Here is a 9,247-nt window from a genome sequence, read left to right on the forward strand (position 1 = left end):
AGAAAGAAAGAAAGAAAGAAAGAAAGAAAGAAAGAAAGGAGAAAGGCAACTCCCCTTTCCCTGATTCAAGCCTCCCACTCCCTTAAAGAAACTCATAGCAATGAGGAAGCTTGCCTCTAAGTTATGTAGCCAATGCGTGGCTAGCAAATAGTAATTTTAGGACAAAGGAAATTTGGGGCTTAGTAAAGATCAGCATTACTTTTCATTAAATTCTTAAAGCGGCCATTTATGTTATATGCTTAGCTGATTCATGCCGTTTGTACTTACCTACTCAAAGGGCAAGTTTCCTCTCTGGGTGACTGAATCTGAATTCGTTTTTCATTCATCCCACGCTAGACATTGGAGGGTTCAGTGGGACCATCCAGCAGCTTAAATCACCTCTAAGCTTGCCCTTTGGAGGCTTTTGTATTTATTTTATCTAAGCAGGGAAAGATTCCCTAACAGCTAGGAACAACAGAACAGGTTCAAGAGGCCTGTCCTGGTTTGAAATGGTTATGGACCCCAGAAGAGCCATGATCTTTTAACCCAACCTTGTTGGGTGGAACATTTTGATTGAGTGTTTCCATGGAGATGTGACTCACCCAACTATAGGTGATACCTTTGGTTAAATTATTTCCATGAAGGTATGCGCCCCACCCATTCACAGTGGGTCTTGATTAGTTCACTGGAGTACTTAAGAGAGCTCAGGAGCTGACATAGGCACTGATGCTTGGAGATGCTTGGAGATGCAAACAAAAAGAAATAAGAGATGAAGCCCAGAATTTGCCCTGGAGAAACTAAGAGAGGGCCCCCAGATGCTTAGACAGATATGCCCTGGGAGAAGGAAGCAAGGATGCACAGGAGATGAGAGAGAGGAACCAAGACAGAAGCCCAGAGACATTTTGGTGAAAGTCATTTTGAAACACAACCCAGGCGCAAAGGACCAGCAGATGCCAGCCACGTGCCTTCCCAGCTGACAGAGGTGTTCCAGACACCATTAGCCTTCCTTCAGTGAAGGTATTCTCTTGTTGATGTCTTAATTTGGACACTTATGGCCTCAGAACTGTAAATTTGTAATGTAATACATCCCCTTTATAAAAGCCAATCCATATCTGGTATTTTGCATAATGGAGCCTTAGAAAACTGGAACAATGCCCACGATGAAGACAGAGCTCAGGTGGAGAGCATTTCTGGAACCCACTGGGCAGCCATCTCTCCCCCAGAAGGGCACAGCTCAAAGTCTTTTTCTTCAGACCTCTTTTAAGAAGGTGATTACTACATGTAGTTGAGAAGTAGTCTCCTTACAAAAAGAAAGCAACTTACAGCACAGTGGGACATCACAGTAGTCAAAAAGTTTTCCTGGATTCATCGTGTAGCACCAAGGACCATTGACATCACCATCAGGATTCCGACAATACTGGGGATAAAAAGGCAGAAGTGTATAATACAGCTCACTTTGGGGCAGAAAGGGGGACAAGGTGTTCTGAGGCTTCTGTCCTCAGAAGACAAAATGTGAGTTTCCCTTTTTCATTTTTGTTTGTTGGCAAAGTTATTTTGAGGATGTTTGCAAAGCCTCCAAATCACAGCTATGCCACTGGCCAAGGCACCTTATTCCAAAGGAGTTCAATCTATGAGGCCACTCTGCTTGAGAGAGAGTGATGGACTCTGAAGGATCTTGAGGTTGAGAATATATAAAGTAACCTCCCCACCACCTTAAGGAGCCTGGATCAGCAGAGCGCTTAAGGGGTACCCAGTAATAAAGACAGTGGGACATTGTTGACTATTGTGGTGGTTTGAATCTATTATGTACCTCAGAAAAGTCATATTATTTTAGTCCAATCTTGTGGGTGGAGATTTATTGTGGGTGGGATCTTTTGTTTAGGTTATTTCCATGGAGATTTAACCCACACAATTGAGGGTGGTACTTTCTGATTTGATTATTTCCATGGAGATGTGACACACCCTTAATTAGTTTACTGTCATCCTGTATGAGGGGATAAAAGGTAGAGACATTTTGAAGAGAGCAGAGAGAAACTGAGAGAAAACAGCCAGAAGACATTTTGGAGATAGCCATTGAAACCAGAATAGGAGATGCTAAGCTAAGAGATGAAGCCCAGAATTTGCCCTAGAGAAGCTAAGCGAGAACCCACAGATGCTTTAAGGGAAAGCCATTGGAATCAGTAGCTGAAAGCAATAGAACCTGGTAGCAAAGGACCAGCAGATGCCAGCCACGTGCCTTCCCAGCTGACAGAGGTGTTCCAGATGCCATCAACTTTTCTTCAGTGAGGGTATCCTCTTTTCATACCTTAGTTTGGACACTTCTATGGCCTAAGAACTGTAAATTTGTAACCTAATAAACCCCCTTTATAAAAGCCAATCCATTTCTGGTATTTTGCATTCCAGTGGCTTTAACAAACTGGACCAATCATCTTGTCCCTGGTTTATTCAGCAATACTCTACACAGTGAAGTCTGTTTGCTTGTTGATAGAGAGATTTCCATGGATTGTATACCTTCCGTGGACCCAGCCACAGAATGGCAGTGTCTTCCTTTTACTTCCCTAGATATATCCCCCAAAGAATTCATCCCAGAGAGTGTGTGCCACTGGGGGAAATCCTACTGTGTGGAGTCCTGATGATGGACCCACTGAATTTTTTTCTAGAAAAATCTGACTCAACTGTTATTAGCAGCATGTGTGATCACTAGAACCTTGACAAACACTAGAAATGAGAAACAGCACCCAACAATAGACACATGCAAGAAATGTCCCAAAGGGGAACAAAGAGTCCTGAGAAAATAACAGCCTGGAGGCTTGCTGCCCATGCTAATTGTACTTTACAAGCTGATCCCAGTTACATTTTAGGCACAGTCCCCTGATATCTCTCTTGTTTTTCATTTCCCATCAACTACCAAAGACCAGTCCAGGCTGATTTTCCACAGAGTAAGACCAATTCTGTTTGGAAAAGTTGGTCAGCAGAAGGAAAAATAGATTCCAAATCAAAATGGCTTACATTTTTTTCCAGACCCGCCTGTGGGTTTGTTTCTGGAGTGAAAATAGTGTGTCTGTGTGGCTTCTGGTCAGCCCAGTTCTGGCAGGGTGTGTTAGTAACAGTGGTTGCTTTTTTGCCCCGATATCCTTTACCATTCCCGAACATACAGTCTGTAGGAAATATAAAAAGGGTGGTTATGTGCTATTACATAGACCCTAATAAATGGATAAATGCAGTGTTTTTAGGTTTCTCTAAGATGACAGATCCTATGGTCAAATCCTCAGGACACCATAGAGTGCTAAAGATTGTAATTAACATTACCTACTTTAAGAAGTTATCAGGAAGGTTTATTGGCTTGGAAATAGTTGCAAATTTAGCAAGTTATTAGAATAGGGAATTTGGAAAGGACACTGGGATAACCAATTTTAGGACAAATTGAGTGGGAAGACAGAACACTGGAGGATTTGCATAAAGTGTATGTCACTATGAACTGTCAGGTGACCCTTTAACGTCCATTCTCAGCAAGGGGAAGAAAAGGGATTTTATAAAAATATAATTTTGGCTACGGCTGAGCTTTAAGACCTGTGGTGGCTTGGAGCTGTGTCCCCCAGAAAAACATGTTCTTAATCTTAATCCATTCCTGTGGATGTGAACCATTTGAAGTAGGACCTTTTGAAGAGGTTACTTCAGTTAAGGTGTGTCCCACCTCAATCAAGATGGGCCTTAATCCTATTACTGGAGTCCTTTATAAGTGGAATGAAATTCAGACAGAGAGAAAGCCACAGATGGAGCAGTCAAAAGTTGAAATCAACAGAACTTGGAAGATGAGGGAGAGGACAGGAGAGGCCGCCATGTGCCTTGTCATGTGACAAGCTAAGGACCAAGGATCACCAGCAGCCAGCCCCAGAACACCACAATCTTTGGGGGAAAAGCCTCACCTTGATGATGCCTTGATTTGGACTTTTTCCTTACCTCAAAACCATGAGCAAAGAAATTCCCATTGTTTAATCCAACCCATTTCATGGTAATTGCTTGAGCAGCCCAGGAAACTAAAACACATGGTAATTGTCCCTACCCTCTGGGGTAAGAGGGGCAATAAGGTGATGGTTTACCCCTCCCCCCTTCCCCAAGCTTATCCCTCATCTTGAGCCTAAAGAATGGGGTGTCCATGGGATCCCTCAGAGAACTTGAAATGTGTCCTCTATGGGCACGCAGTGGCTCAGTGTTCTGATGGTCATTTGTGAAATCCAGAGCAAAAGTTGGGTGGCTACCTTCTCTGCCAAGGAGAAACACTACCAAAGTTTACCAGGAACAGGGTTATTAAGGGTTACCATGAGCCAAATGTGGGGCATGCACATGAAAAAACCATGTAGAGTCATTTGAGGTTTTGACATGGGCACCTCGATAGGAACGAGGAGGTAGAAATGACTTCATGCTGTTCAAGAAAATAGTAAGTAAGGTTCTCTAGCACATCATTATCAATCTCTCAGTCCACCAGGCTCAGTATTTTAACCCTCTCCACCAATTAGTTTCCAAAGTCCTAAAGAAACAGCCCACCAGCAATAGCAGCCATGGGTCCCTAAGACATCAACATCAGCAAGCTCACATTGGAGAAGGAGAGAGGACTCAACTTCCAACCAGGTTCCCATATTTAATCATTACTGTCTGGAGGATTTTGTATTATCTAAAGTGATCAGAAAAGTCACTGGACCACCTGAGTTTTCATTCTGGGGCAGGGGGAGAGCTGTTTTCTCCACTTGCAGAGCACTTCCAGGCTGCCTTGCAACAAGTGCAGGACCAGCTGTTAACTATTTAGCATTATCAACCAAGGGCCAAGGACATGGAAAAGAGGTAGTGATTAGTTTTTGCTCCCCATCTCAAATGACAACTAAATTGTCCTGGTAACCCTTCTAGGCTATATATCCACTTTTTCAACCTTTGTTGGCAATCATCATTTGACTGTCCTAACAGCACTTCTAACTCAAAACCAAATGATAGGTATATTAAAAACCAGATTAATAATTTCCATTCCTCTGCTAGGAGATGGGATTTGCTTTTCTTGAATTCCCCACTAATGGCAGCTCCATCATTATCAACCTCTCAATCCACCCAGGCTCAGCATTTTAACCCTCACCACCAATTAGTTTCCAAAGTCCTAAAGAAACAGCCCACCAGCAATAGCAGCCAGGGTTCCCTAAGACATGAGGTACTCAGTCTTACCCTCAACCAACACTTGTCTTACTGTGCAGCATTTAAGTCTTCTGCATCAGTAAGATTTTCCACTTCTTTTCATCCTTACTCACTCCAAAGTAGGACAATCTCTGGCCACAAGCTTCTTACCTGATTCAGAAGAATCTACACGTGGAACTTGGGGAGCAATCGGAACGTTTGGGACACTCTCCTGTGTTTCTGAGCATCTTTTCAGATTGCAGAACTCCCATCTGACTCTCGGATCAGTGGTATAACACCAAGGGCTGGAATCTCCATCTGGATTCCTGCAGTAGTTCATTTCCAAGCCACTGCAAATTCCAAAGCAATGCAGGTCAGGAAAGGTGGGAGAATCTCCAGAGATACCCAACACCCTCTGAATTTTATTATAACAAAGAAGTGTTAGCAAGTGACTTTGAGATATTTCCATTAAGGGTACAATGATAATGCCACCAGTACAGATAGTCCTCAACCTCTAAACGAGTTGTGTCCTAAAAGGTTGTGCTGGTTTGAATGTATTATGTCCCCCAAAACACCATTATCTTTGATGCAATCTTATGTGGGCAGAATATCAGTGTTGATTAGATTGTAATTCTTTGACTGCTTCCTTGGAGATGCACCCCACCCAACTGTGGGTGATGACTCTGACTGGATAGTTCCCATGGAGATGTTACCCCACCCATCCAGTGTGGGTCTAAAGTAAATCACTGGAGCCATATAAATGAGCTGACAAACAGAAGGAACTCAGTGCAGCTGTGAGTGATATTTTGAAGAGGAGCTACAGCCAAGAGGGACACTTTGAAGAACACACAGAAGCTGAGAGAGTAGCTGCAGATGAGAGACAGTTTGAAGATGGCTGTTGAAAGCAGACTCACTCCAGGGAAGACAAGAGAGGACAAAACACCCCGAGAGCAACTAAGAGTGACATTTTTGAGGAACTGCAGCCTAGAGAGGAATGTCCTGGGAGAAAGCCATCTTGAAACCAGAACTCTGGAGCAGATGCCAGCCACGTGCCTTCCCAGCTAACAGAGGTTTTCTGGACACCATTGGCCATCCTCCAGTGAAGGTACCTGATTGCTAATGTGTTGCCTTGGACACTTTATGGCCTTAAGACTGTAACTGTGTAACCAAATAAACCCTTTTTATAAAAGCCAATCCATTTCTGGTGTTTTGCATTCTGGCAGCATTAGCAAACCAGAACAAAGGTAATCTGCAAGTTGGAAGTAAAACATGTTTCCCCAAGGAAGAAATGGCATACACGATGATGACATTCCCCGACCAGTTCCTCTCAGTCTGTTTACACATAACTGTAACTAAAATGATGTACGTTTACAATGAAAAAAAATCACTAAAGTGTAAATATCAGGTAGACCAAATAATTCATCGTTTAGAAGACTTACGAAAGCCTGCTTGGAAAACTAGTTACCAGGTGGGATCATATTTCTATAGGATGCATAGTGCAGGAAATGGGTAGGAAAGGAACACTCTTTTCCTCCTCTCACTCCACCTTCTGCTTGCTGCAGCCACTCAGGAGGTGAGGGAATGGGCAGTGAGATTACAGAAGAGTGGGACCAAAGACATGGAGGGAAAACCTACAGTGGAATCTCCCTCTGTGTATGTGCAGCTTTACATTCAGCCACAGACTAAAAGGGATCTTTGTGCACATTTCTGGATCTCCATCTCTGCATAGATCCTTCCTCATTACCCTTCCTAGCAAATCCCCAGCTGCCTCAGTAATCCAAAACTACTCTCTGTCTCCTCAGCTCTCCGTAGTCCTTACACTGCAGCCCAGAAGTGTCTCCAGAAAGCAAACCAAGTAATTGCAAGGTTTATCTTACGTGTTTCATTTTCTAAAAGGTTTCTTTCCTGTGCTGCTTGTTGTCTATCATCTAAAATAGTTTTCCACATGTTTCATAGCTATTGTTGCAGAAAAGCTGGCATGGTCAGATCTTGTCTTTTGTCCACCTACATGCCCATTTTACCTGCCAGCATGTGTATGCTTCCTGACTCTTGGATGTCTTCGTGCTTTGGCTCCTCATGTTCCGGCAACGCATATCGCTACAGACCACTAGTGCTTAGAACCCAGTGTGTCTGTACAGGTCAGGTGATGTTTATATGGTGACTTGTGATCCACAGACACGAATGACCGACACAAACTTCACTTCAGAGGTTGGAGATTGGAATGATAAAATTCCATAGTTAAAAGATTTCATTGATCTTTAGCTGATGTTGTGGAATGGTACTGTTTCTAAGCTTTTGATTAGTTGTTCTCCTGAGCTTTCCACCAGTGCTATTTCATGACTCCAGTGTATTCTCCCCACCCGTCCTCTGCAAACTACCTGGTAAAAATAGCCAACCTCTAAGTTCTCTTCTCTCAGACAATTTACTCAAAATTAGGGTCCCTGGGACATTTTACTTCACCTTTTCAAGCCAAAAGAAGTTGTCCTAAGAAGTCAGCTTAAAGCACAGCTATTTTAACAGAAATTTGACTTGACTATTGCTCTTCTTATGGATAAAATCAAAGACATACGCAGTCGGGAACTTTTCTGGGGTCTTTTCATGCCGGTGTGGTGTCATAGATGACCAAGACTGACATTTCTTTCCTGAGATAGTGGTGGACGACGTGCCTCGATAATTTTGTCCATTGCCCTGGTAGCACTCCTGGACAACAGGGGTTTGCTCAGGCAGCACTAAAATTACAATAGAAGAAATCAAACTGAATAACAAGTGGAACAGAGAAACACGTGAAGCAGTTTATGACATCAACAGTGCAGGAGACTTAAAATTATCAGTGTGCTCTTTTCTGTATTGACACGCAGGTCCATGGCAATCTAGTAATTCAATGCCTAATTTTTCTTAGAAATATTTAACTTAAAACTCAGGAAAAAATAAACAGATCAGAGTGCTTATATAGTTGGTCATTGTAGTCATTTGCAAGCTCTTTTCTATGGCTCTCCACTGTGTATTCATGGGAGCCGTCGGACGGAGGACTGGAGTGAGCCACACTAAATGCTGAAGGCTTTCGGTGGTGATTGCTTTCCAGTGGGGGACACACATTTCCCCAAACCCTTAAGCCAAAACCTTAAGCTGCTGGGGGGATGGGGGAGGAACTGCTTCTGCATCCAGGACTGCAGGCAAAGATGCATTACTTCTGGGGGAAGGATAGAGGCAATAATCTTACTCACCTTGAAGAGGGGTAAGAAATTCTCTTGTGCCCAGAATCCTGTCCTGACACAAAGCAGAAGTGTGCTGATCTTCTACTCAAGACCCACCATAGATATAAGTTAAATTTTGGCACCATGGGAAGGGAGAGTAATAAAGCTGAGAAACTCCTACATTCAAAGCCCAGATGCACAGTGCCTGACTACAACAGAAGCTGGATCAGAAAATTGAGAATTCTCCAACTGCCACCCAAAGCTTACTACTGAGAAATAAAGAAAGAAAGAAGGAAGGAAGGAAGGAAGGAAGGAAGGAAGGAAGGAAGGAAGGAAGGAAGGAAGGAAGGATAGATAGATAAGAAAGAAAGAAAGAAAGAAAGAAAGAAAGAAAGAAAGAAAAAGAAAAAGAAAGAAAGAAAGAGAAAGAAAGAAAGAAAGAAAAAGAAAACCATCAGTCTATCACTGGAGTCATTTGAAGAGCATGGAGAAATGGAGAACCCCCTGTAATTCAGACATGCAGTGACTGCTAAACTTGAGGATGGACTAGGAACACTATTCAGCACCCCCAGATCCCACTCTAAACACAAGATAACAGCAGACAGTCACTGGGGATATTTGAAGCCTGTGGTGTACTTAAGGTAAAAATATCAACCAAAAAAAAACCCAAATGCAGTTCAACTGCTGACTAGATTGACTCAATTACCCATGCTAAAATACTAACAGGAGAGGGGTAATCATTTCCAGGTGCAAATAATATTGACCACAATCCCTATTGCTTTTCTACAATACTGTCCAGAAAATGATTTTAAAAAAAATACAAGACACATCAAAATATCCAGGCCATCATTAAGTAAGAAACCAATCAACGAAGTCAGGCTCACAGATTGCAGTTGTGGAAACTGTCAGATTGGAAT

The 9,247-nt window shown here is 42.8% G+C and overlaps 1 protein-coding gene across 1 annotated transcript in view; it reads right to left on the bottom strand.

The window, feature by feature from the left end:
• The window catches only part of LOC119519917 (plasminogen-like), an 8,392-nt gene extending 502 nt beyond the window's left edge, over window positions 1–7,890 (bottom strand). The window contains exons 1-4 of the mRNA XM_037817664.1: window positions 7,706–7,890; window positions 5,308–5,486; window positions 2,989–3,137; window positions 1,303–1,396 (exon numbers count right to left, since the gene is read on the bottom strand). Of these exons, the coding sequence (XP_037673592.1) occupies window positions 1,303–1,396; window positions 2,989–3,137; window positions 5,308–5,486; window positions 7,706–7,752 (469 nt within the window). The 5' untranslated portion in view covers window positions 7,753–7,890. The remainder of the gene's footprint in view (window positions 1–1,302; window positions 1,397–2,988; window positions 3,138–5,307; window positions 5,487–7,705) is intronic.
• Window positions 7,891–9,247: the final 1,357 nt, after the last annotated feature.

This window comes from Choloepus didactylus, chromosome 24, assembly GCF_015220235.1.
Source record: "Choloepus didactylus isolate mChoDid1 chromosome 24, mChoDid1.pri, whole genome shotgun sequence".
NCBI classification, from domain to species: domain Eukaryota; kingdom Metazoa; phylum Chordata; class Mammalia; order Pilosa; family Megalonychidae; genus Choloepus; species Choloepus didactylus.